General features: G+C 36.2%; 4 protein-coding genes across 4 annotated transcripts; 1 reads left to right on the forward strand and 3 right to left on the reverse strand.

Annotated features, from left to right (window-relative positions):
* The first annotated feature begins 5799 nt into the window (after positions 1 to 5799).
* LOC125475253 (NAD-capped RNA hydrolase DXO1) lies at positions 5800 to 11586 on the forward strand. Its single transcript, XM_048579887.1, is given in 14 exon segments — positions 5800 to 6336; positions 6894 to 6913; positions 6915 to 7139; positions 7504 to 7569; positions 7692 to 7770; positions 7909 to 7988; positions 8084 to 8107; positions 8474 to 8598; positions 9229 to 9442; positions 9542 to 9598; positions 9877 to 9923; positions 10189 to 10273; positions 10450 to 10513; positions 11031 to 11586. Coding segments are annotated over 14 exon segments (1587 nt in total). The 5' UTR covers positions 5800 to 5939; the 3' UTR covers positions 11135 to 11586.
* A 1427-nt stretch (positions 11587 to 13013) lies between these two features.
* LOC125475254 (protein ABA DEFICIENT 4, chloroplastic-like) lies at positions 13014 to 15881 on the reverse strand. Its single transcript, XM_048579888.1, has 6 exons — positions 15603 to 15881; positions 15046 to 15274; positions 14054 to 14154; positions 13591 to 13719; positions 13415 to 13503; positions 13014 to 13336 (listed from the first exon to the last, which is right to left on the reverse strand). Exons 1-6 carry the CDS (start codon positions 15651 to 15653, stop codon positions 13183 to 13185), a joined length of 753 nt encoding a protein of 250 aa, XP_048435845.1. The 5' UTR covers positions 15654 to 15881; the 3' UTR covers positions 13014 to 13182.
* A 1232-nt stretch (positions 15882 to 17113) lies between these two features.
* On the reverse strand, positions 17114 to 17551 carry LOC125475315 (S-protein homolog 5-like). The gene has a single exon (XM_048580030.1). It carries the CDS (start codon positions 17549 to 17551, stop codon positions 17114 to 17116), a length of 438 nt encoding a protein of 145 aa, XP_048435987.1.
* Positions 17552 to 19186: 1635 nt separating this feature from the next.
* LOC125475255 (calcineurin B-like protein 1) lies at positions 19187 to 23732 on the reverse strand. Its single transcript, XM_048579889.1, has 9 exons — positions 23413 to 23732; positions 22603 to 22749; positions 22035 to 22117; positions 21565 to 21624; positions 21000 to 21108; positions 20824 to 20876; positions 20060 to 20140; positions 19692 to 19804; positions 19187 to 19596 (listed from the first exon to the last, which is right to left on the reverse strand). Exons 2-9 carry the CDS (start codon positions 22679 to 22681, stop codon positions 19533 to 19535), a joined length of 642 nt encoding a protein of 213 aa, XP_048435846.1. The 5' UTR covers positions 22682 to 22749; positions 23413 to 23732; the 3' UTR covers positions 19187 to 19532.
* Between the last annotated feature and the right edge of the window lie 2973 nt (positions 23733 to 26705).

Consider the following 26705-nt stretch of genomic DNA (forward strand, 5'->3'; position numbering starts at 1 on the left):
TGATTTTGACAAGCACAACAAGGAAAAGACACTTCCTCACATACCAACACCTCAATTCTGAATAATGATCACTGATCCAAATGGTCTCCTTAACAAAGTGGGGGTGTGACGACCTGTCTTCTATGTAATTTCTCCCTGAGTATGTGAATTATCATTTCTGCCCTTGTTATCAAAGTGACGTGGACGTGATTTCAGCTTTAAATTATTTTCTCACTATCGTAATTAAACTATACATGTTGTTATGAGTGTACGTTAATTTTATCAGTGTTAGAAACACTATTCAGATAGATTTTCTGATTTGCTTTTACTGTGGGAAATCTATAAAAGCCTATCCTTTTACTTCTTTAAAATTTGATTCATGCCTTATGTTTTTCACCAATTAGTTTTCTTCCCTCTTTTTGGCACCCAATCAGACTCTTCGTTTTCTCTGCCCAATCAGAACCATCACTTCTCTCTCAAACCCGTACCTCGTTCTTCTCTACAACAAAGAAGACCACCACTATCTCTTCACAGATCGAACCTAAAAACCATATATTTGGACTCCTCTCATCACCATGAACTTAACCATACCCTCAAATCACGTGTTGGTTGAGTTTTGAGTGGTCAATGCTCTGACTCGGTGGTTTTTGTGTTGACATGATCGCAGCCAAGTTATAAAGTTTCAAGACTCAGAAAACTTCTACGTAACTCCTTAAGGGTCCTAGACTAGTTTCGGTGAGTCGTTGGCGTCGAAACAAGTGAGTTCAAGAGGTTGACTTTTGGTCGGAGCTATTGAGCTATTTTCAGGCCAATCTTCGACCTGTTTTTCGACTTTCAAACGTTTCCGGCGAAAATTCAAGTTGCAGACGAAGACAGGTAACGTTGTTAATGTCCGTTACTATTTAACGAAATATTCTTTCAATTCAAACGGAATATTCCTTTGTTCCGTCAGTCACCTACAATGCACGTGCCTGTGCGTGTGGCCATGGGTTGGACGGTGCATGAGGGCGCCTCCGGCAATAAGTGGTTTTTACATGTAGGTTCGTGACTTCGAGTAGAACATTTTGGTATATTCAAACCTTCCGTTTGAGCAAGTTATGGGAAGTTTTTCCTAGTTTTTCGTATATGTGTTAGTTAAGTAATTTTTATTAGTTATTTTGCATATAAGGGAGACTTACCCTGAGGACGTACGTGGACAAGCGAGACTAGGGGGCTATGACCCTATAACATACATGTGAGTGGGCATTTTGATTTTGTATATTACATATATACCTCATAGTTTCCATAAATGTTTTTAAATGGTCTTATGCATTTATGCCATGAATTATATATTTTTCTAAATGCTATGACATGGTTGAGTTTTATATTGCATCATGGCATATCCATATGCATATTACCTGCATATAATCGATGTGAATGGTTTGAAATGCTAATGTGAAAGCGGGATGCGTAGGTAAGTCCAGGTAAGGTTATGTGATGAATTGAATGGTTGAATCATTATGTCATGCTTACATATAGTTTGCTCATCATTGCTACACCCCGGTGTTAGTGATCCTGCCTAGGGCCAGGGCTAGTCCTTCACGTGTATGTTCATCTCCCGCACCGCATGCTTGCCTTGGATCCAAGTAGGTGCTAGTCTTATCGTACAAGTCACATTAGGTGACTCCGACTCGCAGGTGACCCGAGCATAGCGCTAGTCTTCACGTGATCGTAGCACTAGAGCTATTATTATTACACCTAGTCTTGTCATACAGGTCACATTAGGTGACTTCGACTCGTGTGTTAGCATATGACTGATGAGCGATAGGTGCAATCGTACAGGTCATATTAGGTGACTTCGACTGACATGTTAGTATAGATTACAACACATAATCATATCTATACTGTTGTTGAGAATATCTGTTGTGGCATACTTCTGGACTTACATTGAGCATGCATTTGATTTTCATACTTATACATAGTATGATATTTTGGAAATTATACTTGTTTTACAGCGAGAGGTTGGTATAATTGAAGGATAAATGGATTTTATAAACCTTTATTTTTGTGCCCCCTCACTCTTCTATTTTTGCCCTTCTAAGTCCTAGTTAGCTGATTTATATCTGTGGCATACGAGGAATAGCTGGTGGATTCTAACATATCTCCATCTTAACGTAGGAACTTATCTCTAGTTGTGTAATAAGTCCCTCTCTCGTTCAACTACTTTACCCTTATGTTATCTATGCTTTGAATATTTGTAGTTATGGGTTGTAACCACTTCTGCGCACTCACTGAATTAGTTTAATTAAATTCTAATTCGGTTTTAGTTTATTCACTATTTTCTTACATCACTTGCACTTTCGGCTGCATCATCTTCACGTGACGGCCATCACGTCATTGATTCCAGTCGGGGTGTGTCAGTTTGGTATTAGAGCATAGGTTTAGGCAGTCCTGTATTCCTCGTGTGTACTATAGATCCTAATAATTTTTGTATCTCTTATGTCAAAATTATGCCACTTCGTAGAGAGTCACGTGCCCCTTCTGAGGTAAAATTTTCGGACTTTGGGCAATTTGGTGAAGCCATTACCAGGGCTATTCAGTCTGCACTTCGTCCTCCCTAGAGGAACATCTTGGAGACTGTGTCCCGCTTGAAGATAGATAATTTCTATGACAATGAAGGTTATGAGAAATTTCAGATTTGGCTCGATCATGTTGAAAATACCTTTCAAGTTATGTAGCGGCAGAGAAATCTTGCAGCGAACGCTAGGTAGAGACAGCGACTTGGTTTTTTCGTCGGGGAACGAAATTTTGGTGGGCTCAGGTGTCATGCCCATCATCTGCTGAAGATGCCATGGATTGGGATATTTTCAAGCATCTATTTCAGACTAGATTTATTCCTCCAGAGTATTTGGATTGTAAAAAGGATGAATTCTCAGAGCTAAGGCAAGGTAAGATGTCAGCCACTGAATATCACCGGAAGTTTACAAATTTATTTCGTTACTGTCTTGAGACTGCCACAAATCCTAAGGAGATGCTCCGTCTTTTTAAGAGGGGGACTCATAAACGGCTGCGTTCTATGGCGACTTCGACTCCCTGTTCTACCTATAAGGAATTCTTTGAAGTTTTGCTTCGGGTTAAGGACTCTGAGAACACTCCTGATGATGATGATGATGAGGAGGAAGGTAATAATAATGTTCAGAGGAACAATAATAGGGGGCAGTCTTCTTTTGGCCCTAGAAAGACCCATAATTTCAAGCGAAGTGGAAATAGTTCGAGATCGTCGAGCGGTGGTTCAGATTCTAATATGCTGCGGAGAGGCGGCAAGTCCACATATGGTTTCTGCTTTCAGAACTAGAGGAATCCTAGCAATTCTAATGCTTCATTATGTCACAGGTGTAATAACAATCATTTTGGTGAGTGTAAGAGAGGAAGCAGTGGATGCTAACAATTGTTTGCGAAATCAACAAAATCAGCAAAAACCTCAACCTTATACTTTACCATATGCAGTTCCTCTATAGTAGATTGCAAGACCTGGTGCTTACACGCTGACAAGTTATGGTGGTGCTTATCATTATCAGGGTGATGTAGCTCAGTATCTAGGAAGAGCATACCAGTATCCACCAAATCCTTATTATCAGGGTGGTTATCCACAGTACCAAGGTGGCTACACTCAGTATCAAGGGGGCTATACATCGTATCTGGGTGGTGGAGCACATATGTATACTAGGGCACAATACCAGAATTATGAGGGAGCTTCTAGCAGCGGCACATCGACCAAGCAGACTAATCTGCAAATCAAGGTTGAGGTACCCAGGGTCGAGGAAATCATAATCAGGGAAATAGGGGCAGAGGAAGTTGATAGCAAGCTCAGGGCTGAGTTAACTATATCACCTTGCAAGATGCGCAGAATAACCCCGACTTGATTATGGGTACGTTGAATGTTCTTGGTCATTTTGCTAGAATATTAATTGACTCTGGTGCTACACATTTAGTCATTTCCCATACATTTGCTCAAAAGACTCAACCTCATCCCACTCCCCTCGGTTTTGAGTTGGAGTTCTCGATGCCTAGGGGTGAAGTTTACTATGTTGGTTGGGAGTACCAAGGATGTCTTGTTCTTATTGAGGACTTTGTGATGCCATCCAATCTCGTTCCTTTGGATATCATTGTCTTTGATGTTATCTTGGGCATAGATTGGTTACATTATAATCGTGCCAAGTTGGATTGTTATCAAAAGGTTGTTACCTTTCATCGACTGGACATGCTTATTGTCGTGTTTGTTGGTGAACAAAGCGGTTTAAAGCATGGAGTTATCTCAGCTGTGAGGGCAAATTGGTTGAAAAAAGGTTGTAAAGGCTACTTGGCTCATGTCGTGGTCACGGAAGAGAATCCTGCTTGCGTGGAAGATGTTCGGGTAATTAGACACTTTCCTGACTTTTTTCCTAACGATTTACCTGGATTGCCATCAGGGTCGTGAAGTGGAGTTCATTATCGACTTAATTCCAGTCAGGGTGTGTCAGGGGGAGGAGCCACAATCACAAAGACTCTTTTCACCATTAAAAGAGAGACCAGAATTAGGAGATGAAAATAGTTACAAGATACAAGAAAACATGGAAGGGAGAGTGAAAACATGAGCCAAAAACAGAAGAATTTTCAACTGAACACCAATAAATTTCAAAAATTAGTTCCACACTTTATTTTTCTCCCATTCACACCCACATGAAAAAATGGAAAACATAAAGAAAACCAAAAAATTATAGGCGCATCTAAGGAGCGTCGAACAACTAACCCAAAGCCAATTGCCGACAAACTACATTACAAATACAATTATTCAACTAAATTACTATAAGAACAATTTTAGGCTTCCAAAATCGAGAGCCTTAGGTGGTCACCTCATCTAACTGTTTTCAGGTCCGATCCTAAACCTTTATGTAAATTTATCATTGTATAAAACAAAGCTATCTAAAGAAATAAATAATAATAATAAAGTTAGCTAAACAGCAAAGAAAGAAAACAAAAATGAAAATGAAAGTTAGGTTTTGAGCCTGCTAACCAGTGGACTCATAATACCCCTTTCTATCTTCACAACCAGTGTTTAAAATATCCACGAAAGTGTAGATATTTTTGTCGAATATCCGTAAAATCAATGATCGATATGGAAAGAGGATGAATGGAAACTTCACCCTATATATACGACATATAGAAAAATCAATGAATATCGACGATATTTACTGATTCACGATAAAAATGTTGCTAGAAACTCATGCATATTTCGAACTTTTGAATTAAATTTTTTTTCTTCTAATTTCGACTAAATCTGATTAAGTTGATACACCCACTGTATTACAGTTTTTTATAATCTCTATTAATTAATGAAACCCTCATTGTCAACCAAAAGAGGGTGAAAAGACAACTTAGTCTTTTATCATAAAAAAAAAAAAAAGATGAGCAATAATGTAATTTCATATGTCCAAATTTTATTTTATTTATTAAAACTTCACCTACAGGTGATATTAAAATATTTCTAATATTTAAAATTAAAAAAAAAAACCTCCTACTTCCTTCGTGTTCTCTCCCTCTCTCTCTCTCCCTCCCTCCCTCTCATTTTTTAAAAAAAATGTGTTCATACACACAAAATATGTAGGCAAATGCTAGTTTCTAATGAAGCCAACTAATATCGATATATCAATCAATTTTTCATAAATTTGAATATTAATATTTTCAACTATATTCATATTTTCTTTGGTAAAAAAAAAAAAAAAACACTATATTCATATTTTAAATACCGGTCCAACTCAAAACCGAGTCACCTTTCACACGAACTCAGTCTCCCACATTCGATTTCCGGCTCCAAACCACGCACCCCACATACACATACACATACACATACACATACACTATATACATACACAGACACAGAAATCATTGAAACGAAAATTCTAAGCAAAACCCACGAAGATTTTGTCCTCGATCCTCTTTCGATGGATTTTTCAGAACAGCACAAAAATATCTTCGGCCCAGACTACGATGACGACGATGATGGTAATAAACAAGATGGGGCCCACTCATCCTCACCGTCTTCGTCATCGTCGGCTTCGACGTCGTCGTCGGCTTCGTCATCGTCGGCTTCTTCTTCATCCAACGAAGGAGGGGAGTCAAGCAGTGGGAATAGCCCGAGCGCAAGCAGTGGCGGTGGCGCCGGCGGTGGAGGTGAAGAAGAAGTAGAGAATGGCGAAGAGGCTGATTATTCAAACGCTGCCGAGGACGACAATGAGTACAGCAATATGGGTTACTTTGGGGAGGAAGACAGGGATCTGTTTGGCTCTGACAATGAAGATTACTGTAAAACCCCTGCTACTAGTCCTTTCCCTATTCCTGGTAATTACCTTTTTCGTGGCGGTGTAGTATTTTTTTGGTGATTTGGTTACTTCTTTTGTTGTGTTAAAAAATGGGTACTCAAAATTTTGGTGATTTGGCTGCTTAAGGTTAAATTCATGATATTTGTAGCTTTGTCCAAGTGAATTTCTATGATGGGTATCTTGCATTTTTCTGATTTGGTTGCTTATTAAGTTGTATTGATGGATTTTCTGGCTTACCCAATTGGCCTTCTTTGATTGGTGTTTTACATGTTTGTTTCCCACCCACTCTTCTTTTCCAGGTTTCATTTTTTCTGTAATTTGTTCTAGTACTTTTATTTTTGGTTTTGTGAATGTAATTTTGTTTCATCCAGCGTTTCTTCACTTTGCAGTGTTGCATATACTGGGAGGGGTTAATGTTTAGATACTTGTAGGTTGAACTTGTAGTTGTTACCATATCTATATTCTTTAGCTTAAAAGGTACGAGCTTTTGATGTATCAGCTAAAATGCTTAGTTTGCTACTCTCTTTGGACTGTTGGTATGTTGAACCCCCGTACTCATCAAACTTTTCTTGGCAGTATTGCCTGTCATACGCAGGTACGAATAATCAGGGTAGAGGGAATCCAGGGCGTGGTCGTTGGCAATCTGGACGTCCAAATGATAGAGGCGCAGGCATCCTTGGTCGAGGCGGACCTTTTCAACAGAGGCAAAATTTCGGATATGGTGGCTCTAATGGTTATCGTGATGAACGTTTTATCTCGGAATTAAAACTACTTTCAAAGAGTGAAGAAACACTGTCAAGAAAGGCCGTTGCATTTCAGGAAGTAAGGCTAGTAATCATTTGTTTCGATGCTATTTTTCTTTCTCTTTTTTATATTCAAGTGCTTTTAAGGTTGATTTATCAAGGGTGCACGGAAAAGCATCACAAAATATAGATCTTATATTTTTACTATAAGTAACAGTCCAAATTTTGGACTTCTAGTTTACTCCCTTTGTGTAAAATAATTTATTTATCGTGTTGCATTTCCTTTTGGTTCAACTGATGTGAGCAGCTTAATCATATATAGCCGTGTCAGTTTGGTAAATTTACTTATTGATGTTCATAAGTTGTCCTTGTCAATTGGCTGGTGCATTCTGTGTACATTGGTTGTTTTTTCTCTATGCTAATTTAATAATTTTCTCCAATAGCCCTGTGAGCTTGCTTGCTATAGTCGGGTAGAAGGTGGAGATGTCAGCTTTGACGATACCAGCTTGGTAAGCATACTGTAGCTTGCTTTCTGAATGGTCCATTGACTCCATTCTTTTGTTAGATTTCTCTTGTATACGTAGGGACGCTGATCACTAGCTAATTCATGTCGTTCTGTTATCCACACTAGAGGCTTTTCAAGCGTCTGATTACTGAAGAAATTGGAAGAGATCTTAATGAAGGTTATGATACTTTTATTGCGAAGAAAGGTATGCCTTGTGTCTAAATTATTTTTTGGGATTATAAGATGTGAATTGGAGTTAGTTTATTTTGTTTCTTTTTGGTTTTGCATATGAGGGCTGATCTTTGTTGGCAAATTTATATGCTTTTTTTATTGTGTAAACCAGATTTGGGCTCTCAAGGTTTTGGTGATCTTCTCGCCTGCATAAGAGACAAGAATATTCCTCTTCAAAACATTCATTTTGTGGTGCGAAGCGTATTACACTTGTACTTTTCTTATTATAATTTTCTCATATGGGTTATTAACTACTAATTTGCTTGACATGTTTTTCTCTTTGACAGACTTATCGCAACAATCTAAATAAGGTATCTCCTAGCCCCTTTGCTTATTTTGTTCTGAAGATCATTTTCTTAATTAGTTTGAGTGGATACCACTGATGAACAGTGGGTTTGTTATCATACTGTGTGTAGAGGTGTGGTAATTTTGGATAAGAGGGAATATGTTCAAGATGTTGAATGCATAAAGCAGCTACAGGCCTCTGATGACTGCTTTTTAATGGATACTCAAGTTACTGATAATTATAATTATCTATATGCATGCTTACTAGAGACATAATGCTGTAGAGTACTTCAACTGATAGGTTATTAGTGTAATTATTTAAGCTGTGGTATTTGTTGGACTAGTTAACAGATTTTTTGTTGTATTTCATATGCTTGTCTTTTTTTCTGTAGATATTGGCCACTTTTTATAACAAAAGGGATCCTTGGGAGATGGGAGTACATAAAAGAAATGGGGTTGTCTATCTTGATGTGCATAAACTACCTGAAAGGCCACAGACTGAGTTGGATCGAAGAAGGTACTGGACTTTTATTCATTCTTTAGAAATTTGAATGGTCTTTCTAGATGATAATGACTATTTTCTTGGAGTATTTGGAATTGCTTCCCTGGTTTGTTTATTGGAGTTATTGGAATTGCTAATTGCTTTAATAAATGGAATTCTCCTGCTTAAGAAATAGATTTATGAATGAATATCAATGTTTCCAAACCTTACTTCTCAAGTTGTACCCGAAGGATGGATTAGCAGCCAACTATTTCGAGTTTTCATTATGAAAGAATGGGAATTTTGATAAGGATTCTCAAAGCTAAATGTGTTACCATTCTTTCTGTAAATCTGTAATATGGTAATGAGATGTAATATAGAGTAGATGCAGAAGTTTTCATAAGGTATATGGTTTACTTCATTGAAGTTGGGTGTAAATGCTTCCTGTCATCTAGAGATAAAATCAGAAAGCTATTGTGGGAGATATGTATGTGTGCTCTAATTAGGGTTCAAGAGGGCTAATCATGACTTACCAGCTACTTGTAACTGATGTTTTGTTCTTCATCAACCGGTTCAAGAGGACTAATCATGCCTCGATGCATTTTTCTGTTATTGCTTATTCTCAATTTTAGGCGTGCTTTATGCAATGTTATCCTTTCAACTCAGGTGTTACTGGGGGTATTGTTTTGAGAGTCTTGCCACTGAAGATCCAGGAAGAGGCGATGGACCGATACATCATGTTGATGCCAATGTTGAATACTGTTCTGTGATCAAAACAAAATTAGGGGCTCATCGTATTCTGATGGGTGCTGAAATGGATTGCTGTGATTCAACTGATGATGGAAGGAGGTTTTATGTGGAATTAAAGACAAGCCATGAGGTTGAGATCTGTTTTTCTTTACTTTCCGTTACATGCAAATTTTTTCTTCTCTGAGTTTTCTTATGTAACTGACTGTAAATTTCTCATTAAATTGTGCAGTTGGACAACCATAAGATAGAGTACGAGTTTGAGAAAGAAAAGCTCCTCAAATTTTGGGTACATTACTGTTTTATTACCTAAAAAGTAAAAACACACAGGGTCTTCAATAGCTTTTGTTAGAGATTGACATGCATAGTTGCAGAATTTAGATTGTACCTCAGTCTTGTCTAGTTTTCTCAAGGAATTGGTTGTCATTCTCTATAGTCCATTTCCTATTTATATTTCAAAGCATCTGCTTTTTTGTAAAAGAGTTAACCCGTCTTTATATTTTCATCAGGCTTCTGTAAAATCTGTAATTGTAAAAAGAGTTAACATTTCTCTTAATTTTGGTGCAGATTCAATCATTCTTAGCGGGTGTTCCCTATATCGTCATTGGATTTAGGTAACCCAAATTGCCACTTAAGCCTTTTACTTTCTTACTCGGTAGACAATTAACTTTTTACATTCATTGGTGGCTTATGTGTATTAAAAGGCGCAAAAGAATAGTAACTGATATAGTTGACACAAATAACTTTAATTTGCATAGAAACACATGAATTATATATTCCATTGTGCAGTTACTTGTTCCTGGAAGAGTTTTTTTGTGGTAGCTCTCTGATATTCTGTTCTACAAAATTATTCAATTTGTATATATTCCCTTTTTTCAGGAACGATGCAGGTCAACTTGTCCGCACAGAGAGACTAAGAACTAAAGATATAACACACAGAGTGAAAATGAAGAACTACTGGCAGGTAAATTTTGTTTTCAGTGATGTACTCTCTGATCATACAGCCACCCACCTTCCTAATCGTCACACTGAAAAAATTTGATTTAACGATCTTAGTATTTATGAAGTTTATCGCTCATGGTTGTGCTGAATAAATGCTTAATGAAACTGGTTGTCGCTTCTAATGACTTTTGTTGGCAGGGAGGAGTTTGCTTGGCATTTGCTGATGAGGTATTATGCTGGCTCTATGGGACGGTAAAAGAGAGTGAGTTCTTTAATCTTTGTCTACGTTTTCCCTTCAGCTTCATTGTTTTCCCATTCAAATAGAAAAAAGCATAAACGAGAACATGATTCTATAGTTTCTAATTGAAGAAAGAGATTGGAGGAGGAAATGTGAGAGAAGATGAAGAAAACATATATGGTTACAGAAATAAAACTGAAAGCAATTTTTAAATTGTTTCTAGGTTTAGTTCTTTCTATTCTTCTGTTTTCTTTCTCGTTTCTCTCCTCTTCCTCCACTCTTTAGTTAAAAGAAAAACAGAACTTCGAAATCAATGCATAACTTGTACTCCTGCATCTGGCACACGAAACATTACAACTTTATTTATAACGGTTAACACAGCACTACCACATGAGTCTGCTCGATATTCTATAAAACTCATTTTATTTCCAGGAATTCAGTAGCTTTTCTTTCATAGCTCAAGTAGTGAGATTCCGATTTCTCAGCAGTCAGATGGTGCGTTTGTTTAATAAATGTGCTAATTTTGCATTTGTGCCTACAGATGAAGACTACATATTGCAGTTTACTCATCCTTTCCAACGTTTGGAGCTTTTACAAGCCCAATCTTGCCCAGAAGAAATCACTAACCATGTTCAGCAGCTGTAGACGTTGAGTGACGCGCGCCATATTAAGTAGAGACTGAAATCGGGAGTGGGAGTCCTATTATTGACTGTGCATCTCCCCCGGTTGTTCTTGCTTCAAATTACTTGCGCCTCTTCGAGGCACAAAATGCAGTGTTATTCTCATGATCAACGACCCCAAAATTGCTGTTTGACAATCGCATTCCCTTTTTATGTCTGATGGCTCATATCATTGTAATGCTGCTGAGAACAACACCAATCGAGAGAATAATATGTAACCTCTTTTGCACGTTTTTCTTGCTGATTTATTACTGTAGGAACACATCAAGGTTAAGTAGGCAAAAGGACTTGCCATCTTATAGTAATTAAGTCGACACTTGAATCGACTTTGTGCTTTTCATGACTGCTCTAGACAGTGGCGCGTAAGTGCAAGAGCGAGATTATGACGAGTCTTTCGGCTGAAATGATCAGTTTTTGGCATTTGGTTTCTGAAATGATTCGTTTTTAGTATGTCATTATATCATCATTCTGTTGTTGATACATGATCTATTTGTCGTCCATATTTGATTTTGATTATTTTAAAAGTAGATCATTTTAGCTAATTACGTAATTAAAATTAATTAACATACCAAAAAACACAGCTAAATAAATCAAGCATTAATGTCTTCATAATATCCTTGTCAATCTGATTAGTGAAAAGAATAAGCTGACAAGGAAAATGAAAAAAAAGGCGAGAGATATTACTGAACTTGTTCCAAACTATCTTAAATGCATATCAATTATTAAGGAGTGGGAGAGCGAGTTAAATATCACAATGGCTAGTAGCCGTAATAATTTGGGTTGAATTTGCGAGAATCGAATATAAAACTTTTTATTCACAAGTGAATAAGAATTCTAATAGTACTAATTAAGTAGAAAAAGAGTTACACTCACAAACTTAATTAAGTTGGTTAGAACAGCGTGCTTTAAAAAAAAAATTTAAAAGTGGCTCCCTCTCCGCTGCCTTCTCTTTTGACTCGTCTCGAGGTGAACTCTATCATCCGTAACATTGTTATAATAATATTATTTCTTGAAAGAAGCAAACGATTGAAATTAATACATTTTATCCCAAGAAAATCGTAAGAGGCTTTGGCTATAGAAACATCAATCTCTTATCATAAGATGTTGTGAGTTATGGCTCTCCTCCAAACTCTAAGTCGGAAACAGGGAAGCACAAAAATGCTTGCCACTACAAGTTTTCTGACCTTCTTGTTCATTCAAGGACTACTACTACTACAACTGCTAGTAGTAACGTCGCAGTCCAGTTACATGGCGGTGGCGGTGGCGATGGCGAAGGCCACTCCTCAAGGTTTTTCCGGCCTTCCCATGAACGAATTTATAGTATCAAGAAGAGTTTACAGAAGAGCACCACCGCCGTCACCAAAATCTAATGTTCCGTTTCATTTCCTACCTCGACCGGAGCGGTCTCCGCCGCCACCGCGACCGAAATCTAGTTTTCCTGTTCAGTTCTTGCCACCACCAGAGCGATGTCTGCCGCTGCCACTACCACGGGCATAAATTCTTAAGAACTTAGCAACATTATATTTCCCCATCAGCCTGTTCATAACTTTTATTATGATTCAGCATGCAATGTCCGTTCTGCTGTATGCATGTTATGTTGTTTTCTTTTCGTTAGTTTTATGGTTTTCTATTTGCAATGGAGTGCGTACATTTCTTTTCCGGTATCATCTAGTATGCTTCGGAGTGTCCTACACACTGGTATTTTTGGCCTTTAGATCCGTGGTCAAGAATCCAATGACCAAGATCTAACAGCCGAAAATTCAGGTGTATGATCGACCGAAGCATGGTAGAATGTTTGCTCCCCTCATGAAATCAAAAGTAATAATATATGCCAATCACACAAATGAATGACTTGTCAATGTATATGATCAAGGATTGTATAAGATCTGTGCTTTCAAAGAAAACATATTTGTAAATTGCTGACGAACTGAATCTTCATTCGTTCGTTCATTCAAATCAGGTTTTCTTTTCAACTTCCTAAAAATCGTGATTGTCGCGGAAAAACTTCAACTGTCAATGCATATTACGTCTGCTGGAACTTCCAGCACTTTTAGTCAGTGCTTTGGTAATAGCATGAGTAGCGATTCCAACAGGACAGAAAAAGAGGCAAAGAGAAACTGAATGTCGCGTCTCAATTTCATTGTCCAGTCCATCGCGAAAAACCTGCCTGGAAAAATGAACGCACTCAGTGTTAGAACCGAGAAACTATTGGACACAGACAGCAAAGTGAGAGGAAGAAAGCTACCTTGCAGCAAAGAGATCAACAACCAATAAGTGAATCCAAGCAGAAGCTAATGTCATCTCGTTCGAGAACATCCTTCCTATACCAGGCAGCTGCAAATAATAGACAGGCAGGAAAGAAAGTTTCATGTAAGAGGTTCATAACTTATCAGAACTGAAAGTATATATGCTAATGCATACCTCAGGAAGCCAGTATTTACTTGCAAAAATCAACTGTAGCGTTTCGGGAGTCCAAGAGAGGTATAGCAGATAAGCATAGAGAACTCCCAGCACAATATACGGTATACTACTTTCCATGGAAATTTTCGTCTGCATTTCAAGTGATTTGAACCAATTAGGTGCATCAGTTTAAGTTCAGCAAATCATGATAAAAAAGGGATCTTCAACCTACCGAAACAAGAGACGAGGAATTTAAAAGTCACAAAGACTAAATTTGAGATGAAATGTGCCATCAGTACAAGCATGTATGACAGGGAAAGAGATGTAACGATTTGGGGAAAACACACACATACACACAGGATTGAGCATAAACATATAACAGCTTTCAAATATATACGAGAATTATGATAATTAATCTACATGTCGAACAAAAATTGATACATTGAAAGAGAACCAGGGGACTGAGATAAATACAGAAACATACTAGTTCAGCTTTAGGTGCCAGAACCATGAGGGCATAGAATGGCAGAACTGCGGTTGTTCCGAAAGTAAAAGCAGTGCTAGCAATTTGAGAACTTGCCAACCCTGAAAAGAAATAACAACATTAAACTTAGTTTATCAGTAATATTTGAAACTAGGAGTTTATCAGTAATATTTGAAACTAAGCCTAACTCCAGCCGCCCCATCCCCTTATCCTTGCACTAACATGAGGGGCACGACAGCAAACATGTTACATATGGATCACAAGAACATGAAATGGCTAAAAATTATTACAGGTTAGACAAAACTAATTAAGAAGATTTTCAACTCCTAAAGTTATCAAACCACCATATGACACTGCTATTAGTAACCATTTATACAAATTATTCCAGGAGTTTCCGATAGAGAGAACAACAAACTTAAAAGTTAGGGGCGAAGTGTTAATACCAGATGTACCCAAATTCCAACGGCAAAGAAATCACCAATCAATTAGATGGAAGGGGCTTGGAGAACTGGATGCGGTCTCATGCAACATAGAACAAGTCATATGGGCAATAGCTGATGGTTTTGTGTCTGACTTTAATCTAGTCAGTTAGGCAGGCAACACCCACATTCAGCAGCTCAAACCTGGTGGTCTCTTAGTTACAGATTTTCTCTGTTCATAATACTACTCCTACATTGTTTTGCACATATGGGGCTACTTCAACGTCAGTACTCCCAAAACATGCTACGGACTTTCCAATTTGCGTAGTTTCGTTGGACTTAGGCATAGCATAAGTTACTTGCGCATTTTCATCCTAAATTTGTACCTCAAAAACCTCTCTGTGCTAGGACTTCGTTACTAGAAACGTTTTAAGGAATAAACAAGTTACTAACAGGCATAAAACTACTTTCAAACATTGCAAGATACACATAAAGTTATATCAACCACGCAACATTACAAATGATATTAAGAATAAACGACTAAAAGGAATTAAAGTTGCAGAGGGGGATCACATGAAGCATATACTCCAGAGACTTTTCGATGCGGAACGAATGTCTCATGCTTTGGTCTCACAGTAACTCTCGAACCTCCGACAAAACTCCAGTTCATGTGTAAGTGAGCTCCCACAGTCACAAGCTGATGACCAAAGAGTTCAGTGTTACTACTTCTGAGCAGAAAAGGGAACCTTTGTTTCCTTCGATCAATACTCCGAGGTCCTACACTCTTCTTAGCGTAGTCAATCTATAAGAAACGGAAGTTTAATCGTTAGAGAAGCCCCCAAACCAAACATGTTATGAATTATTTTACAGCAGAAGCACAATATAATTACACGAGCGACCCATCAAGCCATAAAAGAAGAACAATTATGTAGCTTTAAGGTCAAGAAAAACAACGCTCAGCTGCACCCAAACTGCAAATCCATGGACAAAACATAACTACTTTCAACCCTATATGCAAGATTAGAGATTACCCATTTCGAGAGGATCATAAATTCATCCAAAACTACCAAAAAAAATAAAAAAGTTTTATAATTTAGGAAGAAAAGATTACAAGAACAAAAAAAGGATACCTTGGAAATGGAAGAGAGTGGAGAGAGGGAAAAGCAAGAAGAGAGGGCCATGTGCTCGTTTTGTTGCGAGAGCAGACAACCCAGGAAGACAACAATAATGGCAGATGCATTTCCTTGGGTTTTATTAGGAAAAGAAAACAAAAGATAGGAAAACGGAACGTGGGAAGCTGAGTTGAATAATGGAGGTAGAGGAAAGTATGGGTTGGTTTCCACTGAGAGAAGCGCAGGACGGACAGCAAACTTGGGTGAGAGAGAGAAGCAACTACAAAAGCAAAGGCGGCATTAGCGACAGTGGTGGTTCATGTCATACATCAATCAAGTTTGTATATTTCTCTTACGCTACACACTTTATTTTTCGGAAGTTATTCGTTTTTTTAATTACGATGTGATTTTATTTTAAAAAGATTATATTCACACATGCAAATTACTTCATCCATACATTTTTAACTTTTTAATATTTTTCTATTAAATGTTAATGGTGTGGAGATAATATTAAAAAGTTAAAAGAGTGTGGAATAAGTGATTTGAGATGTGTGAATATAATATCTCTTATTTTAACGTATATAATGTTATAATAATCATTTAGTATTATTAGTGACATTATTTCTTATTTGTATACGAGAGGTTGTTTTAGATTTAATTTTCGTCAAAGACGAATTTAAACTGCATTATTGCTAGTTTGTTATGAAACTAAGCTCACCTCTGTAGATAATATTGTTTATCAAAAAAATAAAAAAAACCTTCCACATCATCTTTTTTGAAGTTATTCTTATTATTATTTTAGTGTCCAAGTAAGCAATAAGTGGGATCCATTGTTGCTACATATATATTTAAAGATGAAATTAATTGGGACTTAACGGATGTGATATTTTCAATAAATTAGATACATATTTGGAATGTTTAAAAAAATTAAAACCAATTTAAAATGATCCTAAAAAATCAGAAGGTTTTAAGTACTTAATTCTAAATAATAAAGTAATACAATACATTGATTTTCTAATAGTAATCGGGCCGCCTGACCAAGAGCCTTCTCGTGTGAATGTATGCGCTCTGATAGTCTGATGTCCTCAATCGCGCCTTAAATGCACAAATCATTTTCAACCAAGGAGTACGTAGATTAACCGTTACCCGCCTCTATTAAATAAATAGGTAAATTAACATTCACACGTGCATTTATAAGAATCAAGATTGTCGTTGAATTCTCTTTGTAAAGATTTTAGATATTCGTGATCGTGTCCGTTCATCGTATATCATATGGTTAAAAATCATTTTAATTATTTTTATTTTAAAATTAAACACAAATAGTACCTGATAAAAATTGATAGTACGATTTACGATAAACGAACATGATCCACAGATCTCAAGAATTATGAGAGGATCCTGTTGGCATTTATAATCAAGAAAACCTCAAATTAACTCAAATAAGCTGAACAAAAAAACGATGTTTATTAAATTAAGGACTAGTGCTCATCATCGCCGAATGAGAAAAACACAAAGTACGTAGTTTTAATTTAGGTCCAATTGTAGAGGTTTTCCCAAACGTCGTTTATTATGCTGTAAGAAAAGAAGCCTTCTTCTGCAACCCGCCACTGGCAATGATTCATGCAACGTTCTTGATCCCTCTTGGCGTCGTATATGTCATGGGAGGTTTGGATCCATTTTCCCTCAGGATTTTTCCACTGAAAGTAGCAATAGAAAAGGGTTGTGTCCAGAGCGTTATTCTTGAATTTGAAGCTGAAAATCTTGCCATATTCGAGTACATGGTTTTGCAGATCGTCGTCCCCGGACTTGCAATGAACTTCGATTTTAGCCTTCGAAGGGTCCATAACGTTTTGTATCTCGAGAAGGACCTCCCCGGGCAGCCATGCCGAGACCGGACGTGAAGATTGGCCCAGTGTGAGTACCACCACGGCAAAAAGAACGAACATAATACGGCTACTCCCAACCATTGTGTGACCAAACCTAATCGTTAATGCTTCCCGAGAGTGATGATTCTTGTTCATGTTATATGTTATATATGCACGCACACATATCCGGACTACTCTTTTCCTTTTGGTTGGACATTAACATACCATGTATGGTTTTGGACTGAATCGGGAACATTAATCGGGTAAACTCAGATTTCATGTGTGCAGATTCAAATTTGTCACCCAAAAGTTATTACTTATTACCATGTAAAATTCTGACAAATTTGGGAAAATATATCCGACTGATTCATCCCTTTTGTTAGCATTCCATCCATATGCATCATCGCATGCTTGTTAAATTTTTAAGGTAGGCAATCAAGATTTATTGATTTGTCAATTTGGAGAGTATGAGATATTTCGGGTTTTTCAACCATTAAATCTTTTGTCAAAAACACAAAAACCATAGAATTTCTCGTCGCCGTTCCTCTCATTTAGTTTAAGGCTTATTTTTTGCTACACTCTCTAGAACTCGATTTCAATCCCACTTTACCTTTTAAAACTCAAAAGTTGTCAACTTACTTTCTGAAACTCGATTTTGATCTCACTTTACCTCTTAAAACTCAAAAGTCGTCAGCTTACTCCTTGAAACCCGATTTTGATCCCACTTTACTTCATGAAATCCAAAACTCATTACTTTACTCCTTGAAACTCAAAATTCGCTCTAAATTGTCTTTTTTTAAAAATTTTTTTTTTCTGTTTTTTAAAATAAATTCATCCATTCAAATTTTATAATTGGTAATATGTCAAATCACCCATGAAATAATGAACAGTAAAAGGAAAAAAAAATCATCTCTCTCTCTTCACCAGCCACATCCATTGAGAACACAAAAAATAACGAAATCAGTGGAACTTTGGTAAGATAGTTGGAGATGGAGCGAGAAGAGATGAATGTATAGATAACAACTAGGGAGAGATGGGAGAGAGAGGTCGGAGGGATGAAACCTAGGAATTGTTTTTACTATTTTTTCTACTTTTCTTTTAAATTTTTAATATGTTATACAATGCTTAAAAATTAATTAATTTTTTTTTTTTTTTTCAATCTAAACAAACTATTATGTCATGGAGTAGATAAAACTAAGCCAAAGTGAACTGAATATTGAGTTTCAAAGAGTAAAACAATAGCTTTCGAGTTTTACCAGGCAAAGAGAGATCGACATCAAGTTCCGAAAAGCAAAGTGATGACTTTTGAGTTCTAAGGAGCAAAGTAGCAACTTTTGAGTTTCAAAAGGCAAAATGAAATCGAAATCAAGTTCCAGGGAGCACAGCTAAAAATAAACCTTAGTTTTTCAATCATCATCCTTCTGTAAGCCCCAGAACACTCGATGCTTTTATGGGAGGTGGATTGTCTACCCTCCCATTTCCATACCCTTCCCATGCCCTCCTATGATGTGTGATTACAGTTAAGCCACGTCAACATTTTATATTAATTTTTTTATAGAATAATAAAACAAAAAGTAATAGGAATATAAAATATTGACGTAGTTTAACTATAACCACACAAACAGAAAGGCATGGAAAGAGTATGAAAATGGAAGGGCAGACATCCCTCCTCCTCCGCTGTTATGGTGGAGCTAACAGGTGTTTTGAAAAGACATCTCAGAAATTCCAGGAGGCCGATAAACAAACTTGTCATACGTCTTTTCGGACCCAAAACAAAGAAACACAACCTACAAATCTACAGTTAAAAACATTAATCCGACTTCCCCAATCAAGCAAAAGTCGCCAACACCAAAAATGGCTAGAAATTTTCCATCATATGGATGGTGCTTTACAATCAATCACAAAGAAACTACTACTGAGGGGACTTTCCTTATGCCCGAACGCAGATAGCAGCTCTCTCCCCTTTCATCAACATACCAATTTCATTCCGTTTCTTTTTTTTTCTTCTGAACACTAGTCGATTAGTAAATATAAAAACTACAAGGAACTAAATTAAACACTATCCTTTCTAAGCGATTGCCTCTCATGTAGCAATCTCATCAACCTCGGAATTAAATACAAAACTTGGAAATGTGGTAGTAATATCCCTGCATTCAGTCAAGAATAGAAAGATTTCAAAACTAGTGAACTTTTTACGAAACACTGACTTCTACGCATGAGATAGAAAAAAACCGTTCCATACCGAAGATAGGGGAGGGTCATGATCTTTAACAATGACGGATTCTTTGAGACAAAATTGTTCCATTCATACTTGTCTATCTTCCCGTCTTGATTTACATCAGCTTCCAAGAAAGTCTGTCCACAAACATGAGAATCTAATAAATTTGTGATGCCAAATGGCAAAATTGGAAGAAAAAACATTGACAACTCTAAAAGGATGACTCTAAAATGTGTTTACTGTGAATCTCCACAAAATGCACCGAAATTGGTGTATAATATTTAGCGGATAAACAATCTGGAAGGCTTTGATGAGTTTCAAAAGACAAATGTATACACTTCTGTGTCACCTGAGGTGGTCAGGCATTTCATCAATGACAAATGACAACATACCTTATCGAGAATTATCTCAATGGTCTCATCAGCCAGCTTCATTTCAGATTCACAAAGAAGTGCAATTAACATTTGTTTGACCTGCCAAAACCAAAAACAATGAAGATGCATACAAGGAGGTTTAATATTATCGTAGGTGAATAGATTGCATTACCGTAGTGCGAAAAGTGTTATAAAGGGAAAACACATGAAAAGAAAAATTACAAAGACACACTCAAAAACTTTAAAAGATCTGAAAATCTATACAGGAAGAAATTTAGCAGACTTGCGTATATTCATAAAGAGTTTCAGAATATGGAAGTGAAGTGATACAAATTATAATATATGCTCAAACATTTCCAGTGTATTATTCTCTTTCGGCTCAGATCTTTTTGCTCATATTCTCAGAGCTACAAAAAGAAAGGAAAAATCAAAGAGTTTACAAGCTGCTGAAAATTTTGACATCCATTTTGTGAGAATTCTAACAAATTATCTGTCAATATCCTCATCCTTCTTCTGGTGTTTAATAAGATTAGCTTAATATAGTTTAATTTTAAACCCATGCGTGCTGCTCAATCACCCCTGCAATAGTGTAATGTGTTGTAGTTTCAGTCCATGAATGACAGAAAGATACTGATTACAGTCCCACTTCCTATGGGAACACAATTTTTAACCAGCCCTGCAATTCTAATTGTTTTATATCCTAACCCACTTCAGCGTACCAAGATGAAGCATACAATGTAAATAAAGAGGGTAAAAAAAGACGAAGATGAACACCAATATACCTCTTGGCGCTCAATAAAGCCCGTGCTATCCAAATCATAAAGCTTGAATGAAACTGCAACACAACATAAAAATGCAAACTTTAGAATATAGTACAGGCATTAGAGGTTCTGTGGTAAATAAAGGAACTCTGTTCTTTGAAATACATTTAAGATATCTATGTGTTCATTCAACTTACAGTCAATCTTGTCTTCTAGCGAGGCATTGGGATGGAAAACATTGAGTGATCTCACAAAGTCGGTGAAGTCAATCACACCCTTCCGTTTAACATCAAACATATCAAATATCTGCATATAGAGTTGGTTCAAGAACAAAAGTCAAAACTTGAACCAAAACAGAAATTTAGAGAGAAAATGGTTAGATTCACCAGGTCATATCATGATTCAGTGAAATATAGGAATTGAATACCTCCAATTACTCTAAATTTAAATTACATCTAGTTATTAATTTAGGCGGATGAATCTAATTAAACAACTGATGCACCTGCATAAAGTTAATTTGTTCACCACAATACAGAATGTGGACAAATAGATTGAGCATAAGTCAACAACCTATGCATAGCTGAAAGTTATATTATCACCAGTCATCTAATGCGTGAACTGTTAAAAAGTACACAAGTTTCAAGAAATTAGTTTTATATGTTACTGGAATATACTTAACAGCATGATTTCTATGTTTATACATACAGCATAATCTGCACACAATAAAAAACTACACTAGTAATTAAAACTATAGATACATACCCGATTTGCAAAGAGATTTTCTTTCTTTCTATTCTTGAAAATGGCTAGCTGAAATTCTTCCTGCATATTCACCAAGAACACTCAAATGTCACATTTTCCTAACAGATATTTGCACACAAACTTTGCAGTATTACGTTAGTAAATAAATGTTTATCAAAAACTTTTGACCAGACAGTATAAATAAATACAAATATTTTTATGTATAAATATGTGTAGGCTTAATTCTAAACTGATTTTAAATATATATATTTGGAACCAAACCGTAAAAGCGAGCCATCCTGTTACATCATGTAATACACTGACCAATACAGTTTAACACCGTTGAAACTTTCAATTGTAAAATGTTGTTAACATTAACTGTAATACGAACATTAGAAATCCAAGTCCTTTTCACTTTAATCAAAACTTGAAGTTCTACAATAAAGAAGGCTGGGAGAGAATTAGCATGATGGTTGCAAGCAGGTACATACCTTGTTTATCAACCCATCATCAATCACAGAACTGCTGATACTCTTATATAACTCAAAGAGTGCTTCAACTTCACTAACAGTAACTGGGGAACAAAACGAAAGCGTTAAATTGGTTTGAGAATGAACGAGTAAGTTTGTGCGTGTGCTAGAGAGAGAAAAGAGATTAAATGATCAGTTTAATTATATTATTATGTCAAAATACCGCGGCAAAACAAATATTGTAGTCAAATTCCTTGATTATCTTTTGAGGCCATAACCAATTAATTGAGGTAGAATATAAAGGTTCACATAGGAAACAAAGCCTAATAACAACAATTGAAACTCAGGAAGTAACATGAGATCCAGTGATCTTATATTTTAGACACAAAAGATAAATATAATCGCTGAGAGATACGAAACAAGTAGAAGAACCTATAAAATAAAAAGTCAAGATTAATAAAGTGTGTACAGGGCCTTCATTGACAACCAAAAGATTACAACAAACTACGGGGCGTAAACACATGGTCATCATCGTTCAAAAGGAGAATGCAAAAAACACTAATAAAAAAGAGAACATCGAACAACTTACAAGACGTTTGCGAAGCAAGACTCACGGGATCCTCGTGTCCAGGAAACTGCCGCCTTGCCTTAGAACTAAAGCAACCCATTTAGAGCATCTACCAACACCAAACTTCAGCTCACCCTCCCCTCCCCAGGCCTTATGCCTCCTTTGAACCTAAAAATGGAGACAACGGAACAGCACATTAGTGAACAAGGCAAAGGAGTAACTTAGAATATATCACCAAACCAGTCTGGAATAACACATGGTAAATCTTATCCCATAATTATCTTGATTTGTAGCTGTAATTAGTAAAAATCTATTGCATAAATGCACGAGGAGTAATTGGAACCATCTTTCAACTTGTTCAAAGAAAAAAACACAGTCAAGATGAACTCAATCGTAACAGCCATTCAATTCCTTTTAAAACAAATTAATTTTTAAATGTTTGCCAAATTGATTACAGAGAAAATAATAGGAAGTTTGGAATTGCTTTTGCATGCAAAGTTCCATGAATGTAAGTTCCATTTTTTTTTCTTAAATTCCTAAAAGCTAAATCAATAAATCATTTTCCATTTTCCTTTGCAAATATCAACCCAATGAAATAGTTGGATTAAAAACAAAAACAGCAATGATTTTCCCAGCAACCAAACAAATAACTTCAGAGAAAAATAGAATAGAGAAACCCAAATCACAAAACCCCCCAAAATCTTAGAAAAATCAGAACTTTCTCCAAAACACATCATAAAAACCAGAAATAAATTGAACCCACAAAAAATAAGCAAAAAGAAGGAAACTTTATAGCACGGTAAAACGGGAAAGAAGGTAAAAACGACTTACCGACCAAGAATTTGGCCGGAAAAGCTTGGCTGCCAATTGTGGAGAGGGAAAAGGTAACGATACAGATTCGGAGAGGCAACGAACTGGAAGGGAGGTAGAAAAGGAGAGATGGGTTACTTCCGAAGAAAAAGAATAGGTAAATCGGACGGCTGAGGTTCAGTTTGATCACGAACTTCTCGGGAAATTCACGCTGATTTGTCTAAATAAAAGCTCTTTCCGAAAGCCCAAAAGAAAACAACTAGGAGGCGTGGGAGGAGGAGGAGGAGGAGGAGGAGGAAGAGAGGATTGCCCTGCACGCGGGGTCAATGCGCGTGATGGGCTTTTTGATTTTTAAAGAAGGGGATATTCTTCTTGGTAGAAATGAAAGGGATGTTGAGTTAGGCCTTGCTGCATACTTAGGTTAAATTTTCGTTAAAGTTGAATTTGAATTATATAATTATTAGTTTATTATAAGGTTAAGTCTACTTTCCTTTTATTTAGTGTAAATAATATCGTTTTTTCAAATGAAAACTAGCATTTGTCTCCACATTTTATGTATATGAACACATATTTTTAGAAAATAAGAAGGAGAGAGGAGGGAGAGAGAGAGAGAAAGTGAACGTGGGTGAGTGAAATGTTTTTGTTTTTGGGTTTTTTTAATTTTATTTTAAATATTAGATATATTTTAACATCACCTTTAGGTAAGGCTTTAATAAAAAACAATAAAATTTGGACCTGTGAAATTACATTATTGCCCTTTTTTTGTGTGATAGAAGATTAAGCTGTCTTTTCACCATCTTTTGTTTGACAAAGAGGGTTTCATTAATTAATAGAGATCATTTATGAGTTAGGTCCTTTAAAGGGGAATTGTTATTAGCAATTTAAAATAGGATTCATTAGATATTGGTCCTGAAAAATCATGATTTCTAAACATAAACCCACATATAATTAAGCATCCAACAAAAACCCAAAAGTCAAATAAACTGCATCATAAGAATATAAGTAACCTACTAATACAAATTATTTACAATTTTTGCCACACCCACACTTGAAAATTAGCTTCAATCAAGGGCCTTAAAATCTAATTAATCGTCCTGACATTTTTTCTATTTATTTTTTTGTAATTTCTACAACAATCTAGTGCATTACTTTAAATAATGACTACATTATTATTCGTTGTAATTATTCTCCTTGTATATAAAAGTTAAACGTCCCTACTCTACCTATATAAATAATAATATTCTCATGTTTTGTTGGCATTTTCCCTAAATTATGCAAGTAGGTAAATTAATAGAATAGTAGGTAAATTATGCAACTAGGTAAATTTCAATAATAGTATGTAAATTATGCACACGTGATTTACCAACATTTTTTATGTTAATCAAATATCTAGATTGTATATGTAAATAATTTACCTATAGTTGATTATTTTCTTTTTCTTTGTCTTGAAATTAATTTACCTGCAATTTTTATCTCCTTTAATTTATATATTTTTACTTTGACAACAATTTTTTATATATATTTTAAAGTACAATAACTTACCTATATATAATATGGACACGTTGTAATGGTAAATTGGAATTCAAGAGCCAAACTAACCAACAAATCCTTAAATTTATATGCAAAATATTATTTTTGTAAAATCATTAATTCTGCTTACAATTTGCATAGAATTAATTGTGTACATTAACATTCAATAAGGGTGTTTTAGGCATCCGAAAATTTTTAAATGGGTAAAGTCAAACATAATTAATGAATTTGCTGATGTGGAGTCTAGTCAATGAGTTTTATTTGAACAAAAAAATTTACGTCGAGTTTTATGTGAAGAAAATTGAGTTCTAGGGACTAAAATCATATTTTCAGTTTAAAATAAAAAGAAGTAGAATTTAGCTGTAATTACCTAAATGATTTATGACTTTTTTTTTTCCATAAAGATTTAGGACTAATTTTAGACTTTTTCTTTTTTTCCTTTCTTTAATTTAGGAAAGAAAAACGAGTTTCCCCATCTTGTGATCCTATAACTGAATTTATCCTATTTTAATATAGGAAAATTATGTTAAAATATTATAAGGAGTGGACTCAATATCCATTTTATAGATGAAATACTTTGGTTAAGTGGATATATTTATCAAATAATATCTCTAGAATAATCTTTCCAACTTCAGCCTACGGATAACACATCTTAGCCAACTAGATGACGACTTATTGCGCGAGATCTCTCCCCATGACTGGCCTTATGCTCTATAAATATCCCATTTCCCCGCCAAATTTGAACAAGCTTCTGACTTAAGCATCAGAGATCTATTGGTCAAACCCCCTCCTTGGGCACATGGCTTTGGTCTTCTTTTTTGATCAACACCAACAACAACAAAACCTTTTCCCACTAACTGGGGTTAGCTGTATGAATCCTAGAACGCGATTATGCTCGGTCATGCGCCACGTCTTTTGTTAGATTCAAGTAAATTTTATTGAAAGAGAAAGTTAGTACAAGGTAAGGTTACAATGAAACGGGCCCAAAGTGAGCAACCTACAGCAACATGCAAATAGAAAAACCTAGACATGAAAATGTAAAACGACCACATCCATCAAAACACTTGCATCACTACCTCGGATCCATCACTAACACCTGGAAGAAGGGCCAAAGAACCAAAAGGATGAACGGAAAATAGGGGTAGGCAAGCTACCAACTGCTGAGAGCAATCCCATAATCCTACCAAATAGTGCAGAATGCACTTTAAATTCTACGAGCAACAATGGTAAATGGTTGAAGATTCACGGTGATGAGCGATATTTGGAGAGAAACAAGAGAAAACAGATCTAAATATAAACTCAGAGCAAACTGAGACTAAGCTTAGAACAACCTGAGACACAAAATGCTCATATCAAAAACAGCCAAAAGCTAAGTGCATAAATAGATAATCCAAATCGACAACCATGTGGTTTGGAGAAGGGAAAAATTGGGGGGAGGGGGAAGAGGGTGAGTTGGAGGAAAAGGTGGAAACCAAAAATAGGGAAAGATGGGGAGGTAGGGAAGAATCAGAGGGTGGAAGAAAGGGGAAAAGGGAGGAAGGTGAGGAGGGGTGGGCACTGGCTGACGCTGACCCCAAGCTGGAGTAAGGGGCCGACAGCTAGGAGGCTTTCAAAAATTTAGGGTTTTTGGGAGATATAGGGCATAAAGTCATAGGCAGAGAGAAAAACACACTACTGGTGGAATCAAGTAAGCAATTAAACGAAGTCGGTCTTTAATTAAATATGTTTATTTATTTTGCAGGTACAAATTCGTCTAGAACGAAAATGACGAATTTTCGCTAAAA

This window comes from the organism of the source record quoted next, unplaced genomic scaffold (genome assembly GCF_019419815.1).
Source record: "Pyrus x bretschneideri cultivar Hongxiangsu unplaced genomic scaffold, Pyrus_bretschneideri_v1 Contig14, whole genome shotgun sequence".
Classification (NCBI taxonomy): Eukaryota; Viridiplantae; Streptophyta; class Magnoliopsida; order Rosales; family Rosaceae; genus Pyrus; species Pyrus x bretschneideri.

Coding starts and splice junctions, on each gene's coding strand:
- LOC125475254 (XM_048579888.1), bottom strand. CDS start 15,653: ATGGCCCTCTCTTCTTGCTTTTCCCTCTCTCCACTCTCTTCCATTTCC. Junction 15,275..15,602: donor CACTCTCTTCCATTTCCAAG/GTATCCTTTTTT, acceptor CGTTTCTTATAG/ATTGACTACGCTAAGAAGAG. Junction 13,720..14,053: donor TGGCACCTAAAGCTGAACTA/GTATGTTTCTGT, acceptor CTTGAAATGCAG/ACGAAAATTTCCATGGAAAG.
- LOC125475315 (XM_048580030.1), bottom strand. CDS start 17,551: ATGGTTGGGAGTAGCCGTATTATGTTCGTTCTTTTTGCCGTGGTGGTA.
- LOC125475255 (XM_048579889.1), bottom strand. CDS start 22,681: ATGGGTTGCTTTAGTTCTAAGGCAAGGCGGCAGTTTCCTGGACACGAG. Junction 22,118..22,602: donor TCTTGCTTCGCAAACGTCTT/GTAAGTTGTTCG, acceptor TTTGTTCCCCAG/TTACTGTTAGTGAAGTTGAA. Junction 19,805..20,059: donor TTGAGATAATTCTCGATAAG/GTATGTTGTCAT, acceptor GTTTGTGGACAG/ACTTTCTTGGAAGCTGATGT.